A 25,289-nucleotide genomic window follows, 5' to 3' on the forward strand; every position below is an offset into this window, starting at 1 on the left:
AATGAATGATATTACGTACTCAGTGCTTGAGTAGATGAGGACTCTAAGCTGGCACTTGTAAGTGTTGTACTCAGCTGGTACTTGTGTACTCAGTGATGTACTCAGCTGGTACTTGTGTACTCAGTGTTGTACTCAGCTGGCACTTGTGTACAGTGTATACTTAGTATTATGTACTCAGTGAGCGATGTTCTGGATAACTCCTTGTTCAGATTCTTCTTGGCAGAGTTTACATCTAAAAGTCGTCTTGCCGCTGATGTTTTCTAGTTTATGTGTGAGTTGAGATGGTTCTGTATGTTGTCTTCTCCAAAGTCGTGTTTATTACAAACGATACGTGAAGAAGTTTTCATCCTTAAATACGGTTCATTGTCTCAGACTCTCCTTCCTCCTGTTCTCACCGCTATTGCATTGCACTTGCTAGTATTAAGCTCTTGTAGCCTTTCGTTGTATCTTTCCTGCAATCTAACAAAGTGTTATTCTTTGAGTAGGAATTTATCTGTGGATGACGCTCCTATCTACCGTGAGTAGCACTGGTACCCGGATACACCCTTGAGGAACTATGCTAATTGCTTTTACTCTTTTGTATGTACCAGACGGAGCAACAAGAGGGTTTGCAGAGGAAGAGGGGGAGAGGTGGGGGAGGATACAGAGAACAGGCTGATAGAGAAACAGGGAATAGGAGAGCAGAGAAAAAATGCAGAATATAGAGAAACAGAGGAGGAGACAGGGGAATAGGGTATAACGAAGAGAAAGATGATAAGGAAGTGGGGAACATAGGCGAAATGGAGCAAGGTAGCGAGAAAGAGGGGAGATGGAGAGGAAAACAAAAGAAGCAACAGAAGAGGAAAATTAAAAGTAAGGGAATAGGACGAAATAATAACGTGGACCATGAAGTAGGAGGAAGTGGAAAAGAACAAGGAAGTGAATGGTGAGAAAAAGTAGGGAAGGCACCCAAAGGAAATAGGGAAGGGAGGAGAAGAAGAAGGAAAGCAAGAACGAGGAGGTGGGGATCGAGAGGTCAGGGGGAAAAGGAAGGAGAAAGGGAGGGAGGGATGAGAGGTAGGGTAGGAAGGAGATAGGTAGGGAGGGAGGAGAGGGAAGGAGAAAGGGAGGGAGGTAGGAGAGGTAGGGAGGGAGGCGAGGCAGGGAGGGAGGAGCGAGTCTAATATCTATGCAAATATCGCTTGTGTGATTATAATAATTTTCGTGTAGTTGGGGAATGTTGGATCTGGGCGCCGCTGTCTGGCAAGCCGCACATTCACAACGAATTTGTTGCCCCATAACGTTTTCTTTAACTCCCATCTCCTTCCACATTGTTTCGTTCTTTCTACCTCCTCTTTCTTGCTCTCTCTCCCTGTTTTTCACTTCCTTAATATTGTTTATATTTAGATTTGTACTTGTATTTTATCCTCGGTTAATAATTTTGTATATGAAAATGTCGACTAAACTTGTATTATCAGGGTAATAGAACGCTGCAATACTCATATCCAAACAATAAATAAGCGAATACAAACCCACCTGTTTAGACTGTCCGGAATCTCATTATCTCTTTATCAACTATCTATTATCTCTTCCCTCTTTATTTATGTCTCCCTCAGACCTGGGAGGGGCGCCCCTTGCACACCGGCCACCTCCAGGGACCCTCCTGCCACCACCCCTCTCAATGTTTACTTTCGTGACCCGGGGGTGGCGGTCCCTCCCAGTATTCAGGACACGGTACTTCGCCAGCAGTTTTCTTCAGGGGAGTAAACGGTGCGTGGTGCAGGCGCTGGATGTTAGCCTGCTAGGAAAGAAGGATATAATAAGCGGTAATTGTATATAATAAATTCCTGAAATGGTTAATTAATTCAACAAAGGTCAAATAATACTTATTTTTCATTTAAATGCCGAGGAAAGCTTCGATGTAAGAGGCGGTTCGAGTGTAAATGAATGTTACAGTGAGTGGCTTTTGTTAGTGTTAATGTTTATTAGTGTTTATGACAGTGATGTGTGATGGGGTAATGAGGCAAGAATGTTAGAGGGGTCACGAGGGAGGTCAAGGTAAGAATGTTAGGGAAGGTGAATGTAGACCTAATGTGCTGAATTATCCCGCATCCCTGAACTCCTCAGGCACAGGCACTACCGACTAGACCATGATGACCTTAAACATTTCTCAAAGTACTACAATAAATGTCTGAAGAATTCGTGAATACGGGTCGATACCATCGTACGACTAACATTTTTTGCAAAAATTGGAAACAATGTGATCAGAAGTGGCATGAAGTGCCTCTAAATGATGTGGTGGAGCGATGCTGTGATGATCTGAGAAGTGTGTGTGACACTGGCAGAATACATGGAGTAAGAAATGACTAATGGCGGGGACAGATGCGGAGTGTAGAACACAATACACCGCAAGATTAAGCAGGACAAACTGGGATGGTTTGGTCTTGTTGAACGAATGGGTGATGGTGGAGTGGTGAAGACTGTATTCTGGTGTATTGCAGGGAAGGTGGATGAAACAATGGCTGGGAAGGTGGATGAAACAATGGCTGGGAAGGTGGATGAAACAATGGCTGGGAAGGAGGTCACCAAACATAGTGAGTGAGTGTCTCAGGAATCAGGGGGTGAGTGAGTGAGAAATTAGGGAGTGAGTGTGTTAGGAATCAGAGAGTGAGGTGTAAGGAACTTGGGAGTGAGCGTGTGAGGAATTAGGGGAGTGATTGCGTGAGGAGTTAAGGAGTGAGAAAACGGTGGAGTGTACAACTGACAGTTCATGGTAAATGTCAGAGTGAATGTATTTGTTTACATTGTATGTGAAAGTCTACGAGGAACACTTCTGGTCTTACCAAAGAGGACAGTGGGTCACGCTCCAGCAGTGCTTCTGCTAAGAACTACTGGAGCGTGATATTTTTAGTCTCTTATTATTTAATTTCCTCAATCTTTTGACAACGTTATTTTTTTTACCTTTTGGCAGTCGCCTCTACCCAATGAAAATATATATCAGAGTAATGCCAATGCATGCTCTCTCTTTTATGGAGGCTTCTCTAAACACAAGAGAGAGAGAGAATGAGTTTTTTTCCAGGGATATTACTGCTCGGGCCTTGTGTCTCTTGCTGGCCCACTAAGTGTTACTTATTTCAGTTATATTTAGGCAGTTGATGAGTGTTTATGACTCGTATGCTGGTTTCAGTAAGGTTATGTTCAGTGTGCTCATCAACGTGTTCATTGATGAAAGCTCAGGTTATGATGGTACCTCAATCGTCAACACTCATCTTCCTCTTCTCCTCCTCACGGACACAATGTTTCTCTTCGTCGTTTCCTCCTGGGCGACTTGGGAGAGCGTTCTCCCCCTCCAAGGATACGTGTTCCTCTTACCTAGAAGAATCCATATTTTAGTTTCCATGATAACAGTTATCTCTTTGTTACGGCCCTCTCGGGACGCAACGGGGTTCTTACTCTGATGTAGTTAGAGGAAGATATATATCCGGCCCCAAGCCAGTAGAGGCTATCAAGGGATGCGATCCGTGACGCAAGTAACTTAAAGGGAGTAGGGAAAGAAAGGTAAGAACTTAATATAATATAATATAACCTTCACCATTTAAATATATAAAAGTAAAACGTACACAAGGGGGAGGGGTATTAATGCTATGCAAGGGGATTATTCACTGTAGTCTTCTGTTGAAGACTCTGGTGCCACACCACTTTCGGTGCCGATTCCTTGGTGCTTTCTTCGTGGCCTTAAGACGTGTCCTCTGAGAACGCCGAGCCTACCCTGGCCACAGGTCAGCCACTACACAGGTCCACTGGGGGCACCGTCGTGGAGGCCGTCAACCACACGTCCAGCAGGTCTGCTGGCAGGTACTGAGCCACCAAGGCTGGTACGGCCACTCCACGAACGATAAAAGGGGTACGCCCTAGACAGGAGTCTCGTGTGATATCACCAATCACCCTCCTGTCCTCAATACCCCAGTGGATTATCGTCTCCAACCGTCGGTCCCGGGTAAGTCCTTCCACTGCCACTCCACTGGCAGGCTTAACACACCACAGTGTTCTTCCGGGGGGACGACGTCACAACAGCTGCAGCAAACTTCACAGTATGGAGACTGGCTGCCTCGGGTAGACTGACTCCACCTTCAACACAGTGGTCCCAGGTCGGCTCTGTAAGCAGACACGTCATTAATAACCGGGACACTAATACACCACACTCACAGGCTCAGATACAAACGCCCGACATATCCACTCCATAGATGGCGCTGTCGTCGGAGCACCACCTCACCAGGGGTCAGGAGCGGCGGTGTTGAGCGCTGAACCAGACTGGAAACTGGTCCTCGAGTCCAGTACACGCTGTCCTCACTAGGTGTCGTTCGTTTGGCGGGGGTTTCGGGAGCTGACCCACAGATGGCGTGTTTGTCACTGCTCCAGGCTCGGACGCTGAATCCGGGTCCGTAACACTCTTCCTCCGCCCTGAATACACGTCCTTTCACTCGCATTCCAACACATATTGAAATTCTCACAGCAGCCCACACACACCTTACAAAATAATCACAAAAACAAAAATACACTTAACTCTTTTTGAAAGTTTCCCTGATTCATGGAAACACGCTTAATAGGATGTTTAAATCCTTGTCAAAATGTGTTTATATGTTGAATTTATTCTGGCGGTAATAGGTTCTGCTTTTACAAGTAAAACAAACACTCGTCAAATAATTTTATTTAGCGATTAAGTTAAATAAAAGAGAGGGTTGTGGCGGGTAGGGGGAGGGGGGACCAGTGTTGGTAAGTGTCTGATCTGAACAACCTGTAGCTGTCTGTGTTTATTTATATCCATGAAACAGAATTTGTCTGTCCAAAGTAGGAGGCCAGATGCGTGGAGTTTGTATCACCTAACTTTTCATCAAGAAGATACCTTGAATTGGAGTGTAATAGGTTAGTCGGGGTCGCCCCAAATGCCATCTTTTAAGAATAATCGACTCATATAGCAACTCGTTGTGGTTTTCGTGTCTGAACTCGGGATTATTATCAGTAGAGATTTTAGCAGTGCTTCATTGCTTCGTAATATACATTTTGTTTTAAGACAGCGAGAAAGAGGAAGTTTGCCGTAATCGTCGATATTTCTTAAAGGGTGGCACAGGGGCCGACCCGAACACACTGTGACACATACCATCCATGTGTCAGCTTGAAGATTTTGGTGAGGTTAGCATCAGTTATCTGGCCTCCTAATTCGGACAGACAGACATTATTTTTTACAGATTTAGATCATCATCTTAAATCTGCCACAATGTTGCAAGACATGTAACCTTCAAAAGAAAATGTTGACGTTGCCAAACTGGGGATTGCATCTCGTTTTCTTTCAGCCATAAATCCAAATCGTGGTTGACCTTTCGTTTGATATATTTCAGTTAAACGCAACGAATTTGTCTTTAGCTTTGGCGTGTGTTGGAGAAAAGTGGGTGAGGAAGATTGTAATTAGTGTGTGTGTGTACTCACCTAGTTTCGCTTGCGGGAGTTGAGCTTCTGCTCTTTGGACCCGCCTCTGAACCGTCAATGTAATGGTGTACAGATTCCTGAGCTTCTTGAAATCCATCATATCTACACTTGAACCTCTGTATGGAGTCAGCCTCCACCACCTCACTTCTTAGTGCATTCCATTTATTAACTTCTATGACACTGAAAAAGATCTTTCTAACGTCTCTGTGGCTCATTTGGGTACTCAGTCTCCACCTGTGTCCCCTTGTGCGTGTACAAATATTGGTATATGTTTAAGATAAGAAATATTAAATTACTCGCGCCTTCCTATTCCCACCTCAGTCTTTCCTTCTTCATATTCCTCTCCCAATTCCCGCCCTTTCTTTCACCATTTTGGCCACCTTTGGTTACCCTTTACGCTCCTTTACAATAACTATCCCCCCTTTCCCTCCCCTTTCCCCCACTTCTCCCAACTTTCACCTTTTCTTGCCATTTTCCACCTCTTCTCCTCCCGTCTCTTCCCCCTCCTTTCCTTCCCGTCTTAGCTTTCTCCCTCTTCTTCTCCCTATTCATCTTTTCATTTAATTGTGTAAAATATAAACAGTAAAAAACGCCACAAACCCAGCAAATAAAACACTCTTCCATTGCCTCTTCTTCAGAATGGGTTGAAATGAGGAGCCTCGAAGGCCCACATAAAAGTTGCAAGACGTGTCAGTGAGAAGTTGGACACTTGGACGCCAGGCGGAGGGCCCATGGAGGTAGGGAGGGAAGAAAGGATGAATGGAGGGAGAGAGAGAGGGAGGGAGGGAGGGAGAGATAAATGGAGGGAGGGGGAGAGAGAGAGAGCGCCAGAGCCGAGAGTGAGACGAAGGGGAAAGATAAGGACCAATGCCAGAGGATGAAAGAGAGATAAAAAGATAAATCAAAGTAAATAGAGTAAGACAAACGATCTGTATGAGACGAAAAATACTTAACGAAACAGGAGGGAATATATATGTGTTGGGAGAGTAAGAAACGGAGAGTAAAGACAAGTAGTGAGGAACGATGTGTAAAGGTCCACAGGTACAGTGGAAGGTTACTAGTAAGGTAAAGGTTCAACAGGTACAGTGGAAGGTTACTAGTAAGGTAAAGGTTCACAGGTACAGTGGAAGGTTACTAGTAAGGTAAAGGTTCAACAGGTACAGTGGAAGGTTACTAGTAAGGTAAAGGTTCACAGGTACAGTGGAAGGTTACTAGTAAGGTAAAGGTCCACAGGTACAGTGGAAGGTTACTAGTAAGGTAAAGGTCTACAGGTACAGTGGAAGATTACTAGTGAGACACATATGTATACGATAGCATGACTGCTACACAAACAAACACAGAGGAGCATAAGCAAGAACAAATTAGTTTTTCTTGAGAGACGCGGCGTGACTGACATGGGAACAAATGAGAAGGAGTTTTAAAGTCGCTAAAAATGAGAGTGGGACTTTGGGACGGAGGCAGGGTAATCAACAGGAGAAACCACTCGGCCAGTGTGACGATATAGTCATATAGACTATATGGCTCATATACCCCTGGCTGGTATATGAGTCCAGGGGGCTGGTACACAAGGAGGGAGGGAAGGAACGGTGCCTAACCATCACAGTCTTCGGGGATCGAACGCCGATCCTACATAAGGCGAGGCCAGGTGACAAATGTGTATCAATGATCCTACTCAAATCGCCCTTTAACTGATCTAATTTAGATCCATTTTTGATAGATCAGTTAAAGGGCGATTTGAGTAGGATCATTGATACACATTTGTCTCGCTAAATCATTGTTTATATTCTCTATCTTATGCTATTATTATGACGTTTGGGCCATGAAAACATAAGAACAAAGGTAACTGCAGAAGGCCTAATGGCCCATAGGATGCTGCTCCTATTTATACCCAACCAATCCCAGTCATAAACAAAATTTTATCAGTGTAACTGACTTCACTTCACCTCTCCTGCCTATATATGTCCATATCGTTTTACTTGTAACTCACCCTTCTGAAGATGTATTATTAAATTCGAAAGTACTTAAGGAAATTCCTGTTTCAATTCTTTCTCCGTGGTCTGACATTGTCATATATATATATATATGTTGTTGAATATGACCGAAAGGGTAAGAATAATGATTCTAACACGAATCTTTCAATATTTCCTACGTTTTTCTTCACTGTCGGGGTTAATTGCAAAAATAACTCTCCGAAGTTCATTTTCTCATTTATTGTCTGACGCCTAAAAGCGTTTCGTAAGAACTTCTCACATTTTCAAAGACATTTTTTTACACACATATCATTTCATGCTTATCTTCGTTTTTGGGTGAAGTGACAAAACACGAAACAATGGGTAAGTTGTATATTTGCTGCTTTTATATTGTTCTTGCTGCTTCTGTGTTGGTCCGGGGTCTTGAAGTGGGTAGAATATTGTTATATGTTAATTGGCTCTTGATTGCTGGTGTTGACGTTTTGATGTGTAGTGCCTCGCTGATGTAGAGTCTCCTGCTATCGCTGTAACTTTCGATGATTTCTGTGTTGCTTGTAAAGATTTCTCTGGTGATGGTCTGGTTGTGAGGAGAGATTATATGTTCCTTGCTGGAACCCTGTTGTTGCGCATTGTTAATCATACCATAAATAAAAATGAGAAAATGAACTTTGGAAAGTTAATTTTGCAATTATCAGTGAATAGAAACGTAAGAAATATTGAGAAGATTCGTGTTAGAATCATTATTCTTACCCTTTTGGTCATATTCAACAACATATGTTTACAAGAAAGACTGCTGCCAATATATATATATATATATATATATATATATATATATGTATATATGTATATAGTGTGTGTGTGTAACCACTTCTTTATTTGTAACTGTAATTGTAAGGTCCGCCCTCAAGTACGGGAGGTTTGAGGTCAACAAGAGCTGGGTCGTCCAGTTCACTTTGTCTTGCACGGCCCCGGCAATTTTCCCTCATCAACAGGCTGTTGTTTGGAATAATTCTAAGTAATAAGCAGTTAATTAGCCAATTTATCATTGAACTTGCGTGACCACGGAGACACTAACGGCCATCAAACAGCATTTAAATGCTAATTGGGCAGGTGGAGGGTAGTTATGGTGTTGCGTCTCTCGATTTTAATACTAATCGTCAGAGTGTCGTGGAAGCGGTCGTTAGCAAGTCAACTATCTCTACTCACGTGTCGCAGTAGGTAACGCAGTAAACAGGTTCGGGACTCGTCCCGATCCGGGCGCCTGACAGCTGAGTGGTCAGCGTTTCGGATTCGTAGTCTTGAGGTTCCGGGTTCGATTCCCGGTGGAGGCGGAGACTAATGGTCAAAATGTTTCTTTTACTCTGATGCCTCTGTTATCTAGCAGTAAATAGGTACCTGGGAGTTAGACAGCTGCTACGGAATGCTTCCTGGGGGGGTGTGTAACAAAAAGCAGGCCTGGTCGAGGACCGGGCCGCGGGGACTTTAAGCCCCGAAATCATTTCAAGATAGTGCCTTACCAGACCCATACATCTCTTACAAATATGGCAAGGTGGACAAAGACAGCCTCCTTAAATTCAGAAAAAGTAGGACAAGTGGACACAGGTAGAAGCTGGAAACGCTCTTGAGTCGCAGGAATGTAAGGAAATACTCGAGAAACAATGGGCAGAGTTTCTTTCACCCTATGCCCCTGATACCTAGCAGTAAATAGGTACCTGGGTGTTAGTCAGCTGTCACGGGCTGCTTCCTGGAGGTGGAACACTAAAAAAGCGGGGACACTAAAAAGCCTCGAAATCATCTCAAGATACTCAAGATATACCCTGTACGGATAGTCTAGAAGTGTAATACACTGACAGATCAAATTGTAGAAGCCATGTAGGCAACAGCTACGACTAAGCCAGTAGGCGGGTCATAAAGAGCTAGACCTCACTCACCCGTACACACTAACAGATGAGTACACACTACAATACAATTCAACCATTTTCCGACAAAAATCCTTCCATCGTGCCGACTCTAAATTTATTTCCAAAATCAAGAGTCATCTGCCTACAAAACGTTCATGTGTGTTTACGATTTCAAGTGTCAGCAGAGGGATTTTTGTCAGGCGTGTCATAATGTCAGCAATTAGAAATGTCAGTTGAGGACGGCAGAGGGTTAATGCAATTCCATGTTCCCTCAAAATTTTCCGTTGATTTGTGCCATTGAACCATTGAATGATTTGTATTTCACAGTTATGCTCATTACCACTTTGTTCTTGTTTTCTTGAACCTTGTGCTTCATATTGATGTTCTTGCTGATATACAATGTTGTAGTGTTGCTGGCACATGTACTTTATTAACTACTTGCTGAGGTACCCAGTAATATATATATATATATATATATATATATATATATATATATATATATATATATATATATATATATATCACTGAACATTTTGATATTTTCTTCTACCACCCCTATTCTTTTTATATGTGTGTGTATAGATGTTTCACTTTATTTTAAAATTCCATTACACAAAAAGGGTTACAACATTGGTTACATGCAGGGTACAAGGCTACTTGTCACAGGTTGTAGAGTTCCTCCACCTCCTCAGATGGCGGGGCTGAGGAGCTGGAGGAACTTGGAACTTTCAATGTATATTTTTAAAACAGGTTCTCTTGGAAAGAAATCGTGAACTGCCAAATGTCAGATTCGCCTGACATTTCCGTGTCTCGAGTTTGGTCGTCTGTTTTACAGAGGAATGTTAAATTATGTTAGTTACTCTTTTGCACTTGAATGTGACGTTGCTATATATTAAGTCTTAAACACTGATGATTATTGGCATTATCCTGAGTCATCTGAAGAGCTCTTTACACCCATCCATAAAGTCAATTGTTGTCCGCCAATATTTAGATGTTTATAACAGTGTGTCCTATCACTAAATGGACCTCGCGAGTCGAGAAGGTCCTGTCGTCTTGTGTTTGAAGTTTGTTGGCGTCGCCCTCGTCCCAGATGAGACGTGTTATTCTCAGCAGCTCCTGTAATGTTGTGTGTGAGCTAGGATGCCCAGCACGTGCCTGGGCGAGGACCTCCTGGACCCAGCAGGTCCCAGCGTCATTAAAAATGCGGCACATCAAACTTGGCCCTCTTTCATCATTTCTTTAGCCCCTCCCTCGAGAGACGCGCCAGCCACGCCTCAAAAGAAAACGGAAGAAGTAATTAGAAAACGAATTGCCCCAGCGGTAACCTAGTTTCCAGGCAGGAATTTCTACCTAATTTTTGTTAACTTTGTCCGTTTACAGAGTGAGAACAAAGTAAAAGTAGATAAATGACTAGGCTAATACTGGATGAACCGGTTGGAATTAAAGGTGGCTGCTAGATGGACTTGGCGAGTTTCTGAGAGCGGTCGTGCGTGATAATTTAGGCTAATTGCAGGCCACTGGCTGGTTGGACCGAAGTTGGCGGGCGTGGGAGCGACAACTACGGAATTAAACTACAGGGCGGGGAATACTTCCATCCTCTATCCTCCCCAGCTCTCCGTCTTTCTCTAATCCTCCTCATCCCTCTTAACACTTCCCTCTCTCTCTCTCTCTCTCTAACTGTGCCTTGCAATATAATCTCCCTGTTGTGAAGTGGCTAGCGCAGTCGGCTCACAAAACGAATGATCCTAGGATCGATTCCCCGGAAAGTCGAGATATGTGGGGTGTGTGGGAATTAGTCGACTGTTGTGGGTCGCGTCCTCGGGGTGGGGGGAGGGGGGGGAGGTAAGTCGTTAGCTAGGGTGGTCCTCTATAAGAATAAAAGGCGTCCTGTCTTGGACAACAGTGAAGCATCTCTCTGTGATCTTTCGTCGGACTCCTCATCATTTTATCGAGCTTACACATGCTTAATACCATAAGACATTACAATCTTGTTTACACACAGATGTAAACACACACATTCAGACGTGCACAAACACACGCACAGACTTGGATACACACACACACACACACACACACACACACACACACACACACACACACACACACACACACACACACACACACACACACAAATAGTCACAGAGTCGTTAGAAAGAATTTTTTCAGTGTCAGAGTAGTTAATAAATGGAATGCATTAGGCAGTGATGTGGTGGAGGCTGACTCCATACACAGTTTCAAATGTAGATATGATAGAGCCCAGTAGGCTCAGGAATCTGTACACTTGTTAATTGACAGTTGAGAGGCGGGACCAAAGAGCCGAAGCTCAACTCCCGTAAGCACAATTAGGTGAGTAGACACACACACATTCCCATTCCTTCCCTTCCCTTCCTCATACCACAAGACCCCCACACAGTCCTTCCATTCCATTTCCGTTATTTCTTCTTTCGCGACCTCAGGGTTCCGTACCTATTCCACCCTTTCGTCTCCACCTTTCCTCTTCCCATTTCCTCCCTCCCTCTCTCTCCCACTTTTCCCTCTCCCTCTCCCTCTCCCTCAAGTTGTGTTATAGACACGCGTCTTTGTTACCGGTAATCATTCAAGCTGTATTTCCGTTTAGTTCCGGAATAGATAAATGAGGTGTTCGGATGGCTGGTTCTCCGAATCCGACGACGGCCGGCTTGACGGATGGTGTGGTAACGGCGCCCCCTCGGTTATCCGTATCACAGTCTTGCGGCCGGATTTGATGGCAATTTCAGCCTCGCATCGCAGTTGTGTTCCCCGAAGAAAGGATTTGTTAGCGATGTTAGTTAGGATAGCAAGGTTTGGTTATGTTAGGATAGGTTAGGCTAGGAAACGAAAGGTTAGCCTAGGGAAGGAGAGGTTAGGTTAGGAAACGATAGGTTAGGTTAGGGAAGGAGAGGTTAGGTTAGGAAACGAGAGGTTAGGCATGGATAGCATAGGTAACGTTAGGTTAAGATAGGTAAAATTAGGGTAGGATTGGTTATGTTAAGTTAGATTAGGTCGGTATAGGTTAGGATAGGTTAAATTAGGGCAGGATTGGTTAGGTTAAGTTAAATACGGTCAGATTAGGCTAGAATAGGTTAAAATAGGTTAGGTTAGGGTTGATTAGGTTGTTAGGGAAACACGTATAGTTAAGGATTGCTGTGTAATGCACTACGTTTTTCCGATGTGTTTGCCAATAAGATGAGACCACCATGTAGTTGGTGTCATGTTGGTGATTGTTATGTGTCATTTAGTTCCTTCCTTCCTTCCTTCCTTCCTTCCTTCCTTCCTTCCTTCCTTCCTTCCTTCCTTCCTTCCTTCCTTCCTTCCTTCCTTCCTTCCTTCCTTCCTTCCTTCCAGGAGATATACTCATACTGGCTTAATGTTTCTCGGGATTAATTCACCTTATATCTTTTATTACTATCTCGTAATTTGTAATTATCTCATTTGGTCAAATGGGGAATTTTAAGTAAATTGTTAAGAATATATAAGATGTATTTACATAGAGAAAAACGCAAATTATCTGAGCGCTCTCGTGTACTAACACATTTTCAGGAAGTACAGTATACACTCTAGGTATATTGTTAAATATGACCGATAAAGTAAGATTAATAATTCTAAGACGAATTTTCTCAATATTTCTTATGTTTCTTTTTACTGTCGATGGTAATTGAAAAATCAAATCTCCAAAATTCATTTTTATTTTGGATTTTTGGAGAGTTGATTTTTCAATTACCATCGACAGGAAAAAAGAGACATATAAGAAATATTGAGAAAATTCGTGTTAAGAGTTATTAATCTTACTTTTCCGGTCATATTTAACAACATATGTTTACAAGAAAGACTGCTACCAAACTATACTCTAGGTATACTGGATAAATCTGGACGACCTGGAGGTGCACAAATAACCATGGCGTTAGAAGGAAGTTAAGACAACCCAAGATTACACGTCAGATGCGGCTGTCTCGAGCAAGACAAATTTTGTTCCTTTTTCTCGGGTCTTCGACTGATTTATCGTTGTTTTTCCCAGGTGGAGAAGAGGTCAGGGTGTGGGCGGGTCGCAGAGGCATCCATCTTGGCTCGGGTCAGCTCCCCTCACACGTCAAGGGTCAAATACTTCGGAAAGATCGAGAGGGTCTTTCGAGAAAGGGGAGTTTGAAGACATGAAGGTCAGGTAAGGTCAGTCTTGTTTGTGATAAGGTCGAGTGTGTTATATCAGGTCTTACGCACCGAACAGCACGCGCGCGCGCGCGCTCAGGCGCACACACAACTATAAGCCACCATATCTTTCAGTATTACACATCACCTTATCTTCCCAGTTTCCCCCCCACCCCCGGCTTTCACTCTCCTTCCTCCCCCTCCTTCCTAGCTCCTACCACGACCCTCCCCTCCTTTCGATCCTCCATTACACCCCTCCCATTCCTTCCCAGCCCCCCACAGGACCTAGTCCCCCTCTCACAATCACACAACCATATCTACTCTCCCGTATCTATCGGCCTCGGCCCAGTGAGGATTTATAATAAACTCCACGAAGCCAAGTTCGTTGAGATTCTGCCTTCTGCAGTAGAGTTGCTCAGGAGTTCGACCCTCATCGAATGACCTTCCTTTGCATTTTCGTATCTCTTGCAGAGTTTACCTAAGAAAGCTTGGAGTGTGGCCAGTGTAAGTTGGATAAAGAATAGCAAGTGGAGGATGTAAGAGAGCCAGATAGATGAATAGAGAGCAAGAGGGAATGTTAGTCAGACATACTAAGACATACACAGGAAGGTGGGTGAATGCGATGCAGAGATCAATACAGTGCAATACACGAGGCAGTCTACAGTGTATAAAAACTTGGTGGTAAAACTCCTTGAACATATGGAAGTTTCTCATGATAGAAACAATTAGGCCTGCTATCTTTTTTCTAGTTACTCTACAAATACGAGATATCACGGAAGGTGGAGATAAGAAATGGGAGAGGAGCAGAATAGATGGATGAGACAGGAGAAAGTGGAGGTATGATTGTAGAAAATTACTGCCAAAGAGAGCGATATGTGGCATCATATAGCGTAGAGTTGCAACATATGATGAAAACATTATACAAATAAAGCAGTAAGGAGGCATAACGTAGAGAGAGAGAGAGAGAGAGAGAGAGTGAGAGAGTGAGAGAGAGAGAGAGAGAGCGAGAGAGAGAGAGAAAGAGAGAGAAAGAGAGAGAGAGAGAGAGAGAGAGAGAGAGAGAGAGAGAGAGAGAGAGAGAGAGAGAGAGAGAGAGAGAGAGAGAGAGAGAGAGAACATGAACCACCTCGTAAGACATGCCAACATAACTGAGGATCTACGACCACTGAAGAGAAGATACATCAGCGCCAACAGCATAGATACCACAACCACCAGGATGGAAAACAACCAACAGAGGTATGTGGAACCATCACGGTAAGCATAGAACCAATAGGGATACCATAACCAAGATATTAAATCTGAAACAACATAGACGAATTGACAGTAACAATCAACAGACACAACAGAGCTAAGAGACACGTAACAGAAGTAACTATTGTACAGTGTAACAAAACTATCTGTAACAGAGCTAAGCAATATACATTAAAACCAACAAAGGCAAGAGACAAAGCACTCCAACAGAGCCAACAGAAGCAAGAGAGAAAGAGCACCACAACAGAAGCAAGAGAGAAAGAGCACTACAACAGAAGCAAGAGAGAGACAGAGCTCCACAACAGAAGCAAGAGAGAGAAAGAGCACCACAACAGAAGCAAGAGAGAAAGAGCACTACAACAGAAGCAAGAGAGAGAAAGAGCACCAGAACAGAAGCAAGAGTGAAAGAGCACCACAACAGAAGCAAGAGAGTGAAAGAGCACCACAATAGAAGCAAGAGAGAGAAAGAGCACCACAACAGAAGCAAGAGAGTGAAAGAGCACCACAACAGAAGCTAGAGAGAGAAAGAGCACTACAACAGTACCAAGAGAGAAAGAGAAAGAGCACCACAACAGAAGCAAGAGAGAGACAGAGCACCACAATAGAGCACCACAACAGAGCACCACAATAGAGCACCACAACAGAGCACCACAATAGAGCACCACAACAGAGCACCACAATAGAGCACCACAATAGAGCACCACAACAGAGCACCACAACAGAGCACCACAATAGAGCACCACAACAGAGCACCACAACAGAGCACCACAATAGAGCACCACAATAGAGCACCACAACAGAGCACCACAACAGAGCACCACAACAGAGCACCACAACAGAGCACCACAACAGAGCACCACAACAGAGCACCACAACAGAGCACCACAACAGAGCACCACAACAGAGCACCACAATAGAGCACCACAACAGAGCACCACAACAGAGCACCACAATAGAGCACCACAATAGAGCACCACAACAGAGCACCACAACAGAGCACCACAACAGAGCACCACAATAGAGCACCACAACAGAGCACAGTATTACCAAACACCGCCACACAATGCTTCCCTCCGAAACAACAGTTACCAAAGCGGCGCGCATGAGTCCAGATGACGTCCGAATAGCAATTAGACGTCAGTAATTACCCAATTATGTAGTTTCTCGGCCGCTACAACAGTTAACGAGGAAGCTAATAGTTGCTCTTCCTCTCCTGAATGACCAATGAAGCTGGTCTCACCCCGCCTGCCGCCAGACGACCCTAGTTATTGTCACTTGCGTATGTGTCGAACTGCGAGCTCTCGCGATGGTGATTTGCCACCAGGAGTTGGCATCACTGCTTAGGGGGTGTGGGAGGGGGGGGGGGGAGGTTTAATTAAATAGGTAGTGTTATTATCTTACGATGTGTGAGTTGTTGTTTAATTGGTCCTTTACTTTCTTACGAAGTAGAGTTTTTGTTTAATTGGTCCTTTACTATCTTACGATGTGTGAGTTGTCCGAGGAGTGGCTGGGTTGGGTAGGGATGCTGGAGGATTGAAATATGTGTTGTGTGGGTGTTGTGGAGGTGTTGTGTGGGTGTTGTGAGTTTTGTTTTCTTATTGTTGTTGTGTAGGCACTGTGGGTATGTTGTTATATTTTGTTATGTGATATATTTTAAGAGTTATGTGTTATATTGTTAAGTGTTATATTTGGTGGAAGCGTTGTGTGTGTGTATTATGGACGTGTTGTATGTTGTGGGGGTACTGTGGAGGGGGTTGAATGTTGTGAGGGGTGATGTATGTTGTAGGGGTGTTGTGATGTTGGGGGTGTTGTGGGTGTGTTTGCCACCAACAACACCTCTATCACTACCCACCAACCCTCCATCGCCACCAGCAACACCACCATCGCCACAACCATTACTACCATCGCCACCAACATCATTACCCCCAACACGATTACCTTAGCCTCCCAACACTACTACCATCACCAACAACAGCATCACCACCACCAACAACAACATCATCACGATTACCACCAACTTCATCAACAACAAAAATCCACCTGTATCCACTTCTTTCCTATCCCCCTACCAGCGTCGTCCCCCTCTCTCTCTTCCCTCCCCTCTCCCTCACCGCCCCTCCCCTCTCCCTAACCTTCCCTCACCTCTCCCTCACCGCCCCTCACCTCAACGTCAATAGGCCCCTAATTCCCCTTACTAGGCATTGCTCGGTATTGTCCCTCTGCACCCAGATAGGAACAGTTAGGGTGAAATTATTTCAGTATTATGTTGGTGGGTTGTTCGGTCACAAGTCTTCCTAACTGGCTATTGTTCGCTCGTTCCAATCCTCTCCATACGCACAATTCCATACACACAGTTCCACACCCTCCATCCTCACTCAACACAACTCCCCATCACATTCTACACAAAACTACAAACACACTCTATACACAATTGCCCACTACACTCTTTACACACGCCTCCATACACACACGTATGGAGGTGTAGCCGTAGGCTACACCTCCGTGCACATATGATAGAGCCCAGTAGGCTCAGGAACCTGTTCACCTGTTGATTGACGGTTGAGAGGCGGGACCAAAGAGCCAGAGCTCAACCTCTGCAAGCACAACTAGGTGAGTACAACTAGGTGAATACACGTCCATCTACACTTTATAACCACGTGACATCCCTTATGTATATATATATATATTTGATATGTATAGCTATGTATGTATGTAAATACATGTTAAAACATTGGGAATACAAATGCGAAAATATCAGCCCATCCGCTTGTTCTTGGAGAACTTATAGTAACGATGAGGACCATAGTATATATACCGACGTACAACGAAATAAGAACGGAGAACTCTGAACTATTGAGTTGGACAAACCGGAAAACTATTTTGTTCTTGTGTTGCTTTGACAAACTAAACTAACCTATCCTAACCTCCCTAGGCCTAATTCACGATATCTGAGGCCTAATATAGTACATATGTGTACTATACTAGGCCTGGGAATATTTAAGTGTGTATTTTAGCTTCATTTATGTTAAAAGGAATTCCTTACTAGTCAGTATACTACTATCTAAAAGCTAAGAACGTAAGAATTCTGACTATTGTCGATCGTCGCAATAGATACTATCCAACCAAGAGGATGGGTTGGAAAATATAATGTAACTATTAAGAAATATGTCTGATCGCTTAAGTGCACTTCATATATAATTTTGGTATTAATATTATACAGAAAGTTCGTAAGTAATTTGTGAGCAAACAACAATCTCACACATATTTTTTTGAAGATTTCAATGATTCTTTACAATTTGTGTATCACGTTTTTTTATATTTTTTATATCCATTATTTATTGTGGCATAAATGTGAATATCAGTATGGGAATTACTCAAGTAACAGTGAGAATCTTTCATACTTCATACTGCATGAGTCTTTCATACTTTTGATTTTATTTTAATAATATGGTGTCCACAGGTGTAAGGTGGTGTCGGATTTTAATAATATGGTGTCTGGAAAATATTCCAAAATAACTAAGGGTATGCGGCCATATTGGAGATATTAGCGTGCCGGAGGCTGGGCTGGTGGTGGCCCAGCCCCTCGCCAAGAGGGCTTTCTGATATGTCTTAAACAGTCGGGTGGATGATGTCTTAAACAGTCGGGTGGATGATGTCTTAAACAGTCGGGTGGATGATGTCTTAAACAGTCGGGTGGATGATGTCTTAAACAGTCGGGTGGATGATGTCTTAAACAGTCGGGTGGATGATGTCTTAAACAGTCGGGTGGATGATGTCTTAAACAGTCGGGTGGATGATGTCTTAAACAGTCGGGTGGATGATGTCTTAAACAGTCGGGTGGATGATGTCTTAAACAGTCGGGTGGATGATGTCTTAAACAGTCGGGTGGATGATGTCTTAAACAGTCGGGTGGATGATGTCTTAAACAGTCGGGTGGATGATGTCTTAAACAGTCGGGTGGATGAGGTGTTAACCGGTCGGGTGGATGAATCGTATATTGATGTGCTTTACGCATCCTACCAGGAATTTCCTCGAATATTATGGGGGACATTATTGTTAGTGAAGGCTCTGTGTATGACTTAAGTGGTGGTTATTATAATTTGGGTTGTTATTTTGCTATATTATTCTGCATGTTTACGCTGCAACTGTTACTTCGACAACAGTCACTAGGAACCTACTAATTACCAGCAACCTACCAATTACCAGCAAGCTACTAATTACCACCAAGCTACCAATCACCAACCAACCAACCACGATAACGATTTCTTTCCACCCGATCTCTTCTGAACCCTCGTCCTGTCTCCTACCCCTCTTAAATTGCCACCTCGGAACGACCTAACAGCCTAACAAGGGCACAGCCATCGTTTACTGCTATAGAGCAATTACCTATCGACATACACTTAAGGTAAACAAGGCTCTGCGGGGTATCTACACCCTCGTCGATTAACCTTTAATTTGCAAGGGTCATTAGCCGGGCCCTGTTGCCACGATCGAGCCAATAAGGAGGCTTTACCTTGGCGGGGCGAGAGTTTGGCAGCGGGGGGGGGGTGGGGGACAAGGACCTGGCCCTCAGTTCAAGTACTGGTGAGGTGTTGATGGGTGTTGTGGAGGTGTTGGTGGTGTTGCGAGGGTGTTGGTGGTGTTGTGGAGGAGTTGGTCGGTGTTCTAAGACGCAGATGCTGACTGGAGGTGATGAAACTGTTTGGTGTTTATAGTAAGTGAATTGGTGAGAGTGGCTGTGATGGTGAGAGTGAGAGTGGCTGTGATGGTGAGAGTTTACTCTCACCATTGTCATAACTACCAGCAGGTTTTGTGGTGGTTGTAGTCATCTGTGGGTCTTAGTACTTCACTAATCAAAACAGACGTCGCTGTTTGCAGGAATCAGAATTACCCGGAAGCTGCTGATGTGTTGGACCAAGAGAACTACTCTTAAAACCTAAAATGTAGGTTATCTAGAACTTGGCTAAAACTCAAAATAGAATTCTATAAATTACATGTACAAATAATGTACATGTACAATACAGTAGGAAGAGAGACCAACATTACTGACACCAAATATAAATAATATGTGCAAGGTTTAGCTCGCATAACCTAATTTAAAAGATTTTGTTTATTAGCACATTTACGTACTTCCGTATTTGTGAAACCACCTTTCTATTCTCCCTGCTATATGAAGGGAAGTACAGTGTGTGTCAAGCGCTAGAGGTTCGTGATAAATTGTGTGTAAATCTACGGTTTCTCCGTTACACATTTCACTTACAAGATAATGTTCATTAATTGTTGGAAGGTCCGACAACTAAAGTTTTCTTCTAATACAAAACTAACAAACTCTTACTCCTTTATTGACTCTAGATAAAGATAAATTACGAACAGCGTACTAGGAGAGCCTTCCAACGATCGATTGTAGTCCAAATTGTTTCCCGGGTGGGTTTTCCATCACAGGATAAGGATCGATTCTCGTAGTTTCTCCTCTTCCACTTAATCGTCTACCACTGGCAATACAAATTTATTGTATTCGATGAACGATACAATAATTTTTCTGTTGACCAGACCACACACTAGAAGGTGAAGGGACGACGACGTTTCGGTCCGTCCTGGACCATTCTCAAGTCGATTGAATAATTTTACTTGCTATAGTTGTCTAGCTAATTGTCCAATAGTTACACGCAAATTATCTATCTCCTTTCTAGAACATAGACACCACATTGACAACCCTCCATGATTCTGGTGCTCTACTGAATTCCATAAAATGTATATTAGCGCATTGAACTCTTCAACTAAACTGACAGTATTAAACAAAACTAACATCAGCTCAAACCAGCATTTATGTCACACATTAGTATTATCAAAAAATAAACATTTCGAATCAAAATTTTTATCAGATGTTTGGAATACACTTGCTGTAGATTCGTTCCCATTCCCTGACTTGCATTATTCCCGATAAATCAGTCTGAAATTGGGGCGAAATCAGATTGGAATGGGCGCGTCAGCAGGGCAGCTACCACGAAGATTGCTAAGACTGGCATATATAGTGGGCTTCCTAAGACTCTTTACTGCAGGATGGAAATCTTGAGTCTTTATTTTGATTCCTCCCGCTAGGTAACAGTCTTCGGTTTTACGTTAGACATTTTTCCGGCAGGTAATAGACTCCTTACACCAGATAGAAGTGTTGAGTCTCCTTTAGACTCTTTCCGCCAGGCACGGTTATCTGGGGGTGGTTATTTAGCTTTCCCCACCAAGGAATAGTCTTGAGTGTTCCCCACCATTGGCTGAGTTCTTATGTTCGCGTCTGTTGTGTGTTTCTCGTTTTCTGTGCTGGAGTTGTGGACGCATTGTGTGTCTGCTACACTCCTGCTGCGTTTATGTTTTCATGGTCACTGTTCCAAGCTGTGTACGTATATCAGATACGGAGTGGGAGTTTTTCGGCCATTGTACAATTCCCTTCAAGTGTCCAACTCACAGGCGTCTCGTTCGCCGTACACAGGAACACCAATTTATATTAATACATATATATATATATATATATATATATATATATATATATATATATATATATATATATATATATATATATATATATTATATATATATATATATATTATATATATATATATGTTAATCTTACCAAGAAGGTAAGATTAATAATTCTAACACGAATTTTCTCAATATTTCCTATGTTTCTCTTCACTGTCGATGGTAATTGAAAAATCAATTCTCCAAAATTCATTTTTATTTCTAGTCTGACGCCTGAACGCATTTCGTAATAACTTATTACATTTTCAAAGACTTTAGTTTACACACACAACCTGTAAACAAAATACATCCATACTTATACTCGCGTTAGGTGAAGTGATATGGTACAAATGTTTTGGGAGAGGTGATTGAAATTTGCACATGATAGAACACGAACCAATGGGTATAAAAACATAAGAATGGAAGTAACTGCAGAAGGCCTATTGGCCCATACTTCGTCTTTGTTGCTTCTATATTCGTTCGGGGTCTTGAAGTGGGTAGAATATAGTCGTGCATTAATTGGCTGTTGATTGGTGGTGTTGACATTTTGATGTGTAGTGGCTCGCTGACGTCGAGCCTCCTGCTATCGCTGTAGTGGGGTTTCTACAGTTATGAATATGTTAAGAAATATTGAGAAATTTCGTGTTAAAATTATTAATCTTACCTTTTCGGTCATATTCAACAACATATGTTTACAAGAAAGACTGCTACCAATATATATATATATATATATATATATATATATATATATATATATATATATATATATATATATATATATATTATATATATATATATATATATATATATATATATATATATATATATATATATATATATTAGCAATACAAAAATTCCGTAATAGTTAGCTGCCAACAAAGATTATTACCACAAATTAAATTTAGTTCTGCCTAATATAATTATTTAAAATTTAATTTAACCTAAGGTAATTTGCGTTAATTGCATTTTGCGATGCATACTAATTAGTTAGCTAATGGCTGGTAGGGCAGAGATGCTCCCACTGCTTATAGGTCTAGCTGAACCTTACTCCTGAGTTACTCTTGTGAGACCTTTCCTCTGATGGTGGTGGTGTGGGGGGAGGGAGGGTACACAGACAGGCTGAGTGGTGCACAGACAGGCTAAGTGGTACACAGACAGGCTAAGTGGTACACAGACAGGCTAAGTGGTGCACAGACAGGCTAAGTGGTACACAGACAGGCTGAGTGGTGCACAGACAGGCTAAGTGGTACACAGACAGGCTGAGTGGTGCACAGACAGGCTAAGTGGTTCACAGACAGGCTGAGTGGTACACAGACAGGCTAAGTGGTGCACAGACAGGCTAAGTGGTACACAGACAGGCTGAGTGGTACACAGACAGGCTAAGTGGTACACAGACAGGCTGAGTGGTGCACAGACAGGCTAAGTGGTACACAGACAGGCTAAGTGGTACACAGACAGGCTAAGTGGTGCACAGACAGGCTAAGTGGTACACAGACAGGCTGAGTGGTACACAGACAGGCTAAGTGGTACACAGACAGGCTGAGTGGTGCACAGACAGGCTAAGTGGTACACAGACAGGCTGGGTGCTGTATCCTAGTTCCTTGCGCTTTTCCCAAGATTTTGTTTTCCTGTCTTTAGCTTCCCTACATTGTCTATTGAACCAGGGGCTAACTTTACTATTGTCATCCACCTCCTTCCTGAGCGTCGTGAACTGTTCAGTTGCATGGGCACGTTGCACAACAATGTATGGCATCATCTCGTTTGCTGTCTTCCCTTCTGTTTCTTTTTCTTACTGGATTTCCCGCAGACAGTCCCTCATCCTGCTGTAGTCTCCTCGTCTGTAATCTCTTCTTCTTCAGCGGGTTTCTTTGTGTAACCAATTCCTTCAGCAACATGTATACAAGCATGTATACAAGCATACAAGCAAGTATATGCTTGCATACATGCTGCAAGATCCCAACTGGGCACTAGATCCCAGAGGCATCTCAGACTCTATTTTGTCAACATCATTTTGGGAAGACACCAAGTCTTAGTGTTGCTGGTGGGTCGTCTCGTACTCTTGTTGGTTGTGTGACTATGTTGCTTTCAGCAGTGTTTGTCTGCCATGTTTACCAGTTTTGCTCTCCGTGTCTTATCACCCTTCGTTGGGATCCCTATTTATCTTATTTATTTATCTCCTGTTTATATAATCCAGTCTGTTAGGTAAGCTGGATGGTGGTACACAGGTATGGTTGATGACAGGGAAGATGGTTGGGAGAGCGTCCACACACATCTATCCCCTACCATACCCCATTCCTCCCACTACCTATCTTTATTCCCTCCTTATCCCTCCCACTCCCTATCCTCCCGACTACATATCCTTATTCCCTCCTACTCCCCCATCCGTATTCCCTCCCACGACCTATTCCTATTCTCTTCCTTCCCACTACATATTCGTATTCCTTCCCCTTTCACTATCCCTATTCACTCCCGCTTCCTGTTCCTATTGCCTCCCATTTTCCATTCCTATTCCTTCCTAACCCCCATCAAAACACGCCACAACACTACTTACCTTCCCCCCCCCCCCCACATTCATTTACCCATCCCCACTAACGTTTTTACCCTTTTCCTTACACATCTAAACACTTTACTCCTTTCCCACCTCACTCTACCCCTATACACCTCCACCCATCCAATACCTACACATCTCCAGCCACTATAACACCCATTTCCACTGGGTCTTCAACCACTCTTGCACCTATTTCCTTCCCATCTCCACTCGCCTCTACACCCATTCCCTCAGCAGCTAGCCAACCGCACGCCTGTTCTCCTTCTATCCCCATCCCCACCCTCCTCCCACCGCCTAAATCCCCAATCCCATACTCCCCTTGACCCACCGCCAGACTTACTTTTATGAGTGTTTTATCCCAGGGCGTGAGGCGATGGTGGCAGTGTTGGCAAGCGGCCGCTGGTGAGGGGTTTATCCCGAGTGAAAGATATTGCCTCACTCCTCATTCTTGTGCGGCCCAGTGTTTACACATTTTATGAAGATATTTAGGCTTTTTCAGATGCTTAAATTTGGTCAAGTTTTTGTTCTATCTGCTTTTGTTTTGCTCTTTATTTATTTATTTATTTATTTATTGCCTAGAAGGGGTACCACCTCTGGTGCAAGTGTAGGTTTATTTATTTATATTTTTATTGGGATTTAGGTCTAAGGTTAGGTACTGTAAGCTGTTATTTAATTATTATTTCTAGATTAATTTACGTGAGGTTCTCCCCCAAAACAATCCACCTACCGACACATAATAATAGTGGACAGGTTGGAGCAACATGTGTACATGTTGGATGTGTGACAGTGAAGGTGTTGCAGTGGATAAGGGAGTACCCATACAACAGAAGATAGTGAGTCACAGTGAGATGAGAGTGATGAGATCTCAGTTCTCAGATCATTGCTGTTCTTGATATATGTGAACGATCTTACAGGGGAGATAGACGCATCCGTCTCACTGCACACAGAAATCACAATAATGTGATGCATCAAATGAACAAATCCACAAGGGCCGTGACGAGGATTCGAACCTACGTCCGGGAGCATCCCAGACGCTGCCTTAATCGACTGAGCTACGACATGGTTAAAATAGTTGAAACCGAAGTTCTAACCTTTTTAACCATGTCGTAGCTCAGTCGATTAAGGCAGCGTGTGGGATGCTCCCGGACGCAGGTTCGAATCCTCGTCACGGCCCTTGTGGATTTGTCCGTCTGACTGATTTCTGGTGATGGAAAAATTAAGGTTAATTCAGAAGTAGATGTCAATAAACTACAAAATTATCTGGATAAATAAATTTTTTATATTTTTTTCAGCAATTGTGTATTAGAGTTTAACTCAAACAAGTGCAAAGTAAACCAGCTTGGCCCGACACAAGATACCAGACGGGAGATAAAACCGACAAGAATCACACCAGTCCTTTCTCGTAGCCCTCATCAAACACATATCATCAGCGGCGTATGCTACATTATCCAACAGAAAAACTGCGATTGGAAATCAGGATAA

General features: G+C 43.1%; 1 protein-coding gene across 1 annotated transcript; it reads left to right on the forward strand.

Moving 5' to 3' along the window:
- The first annotated feature begins 779 nt into the window (after positions 1-779).
- Positions 780-25,289, forward strand: LOC138366273 (S-antigen protein-like). Its single transcript, XM_069327282.1, has 4 exons — positions 780-925; positions 13,368-13,511; positions 18,364-18,738; positions 25,100-25,289. The coding sequence occupies exons 1-4, from the start codon at positions 780-782 to the stop codon at positions 25,287-25,289; spliced, it is 855 nt and encodes a 284-aa protein (XP_069183383.1).

Source organism: Procambarus clarkii, chromosome 2, assembly GCF_040958095.1.
Source record: "Procambarus clarkii isolate CNS0578487 chromosome 2, FALCON_Pclarkii_2.0, whole genome shotgun sequence".
Classification (NCBI taxonomy): Eukaryota; Metazoa; Arthropoda; class Malacostraca; order Decapoda; family Cambaridae; genus Procambarus; species Procambarus clarkii.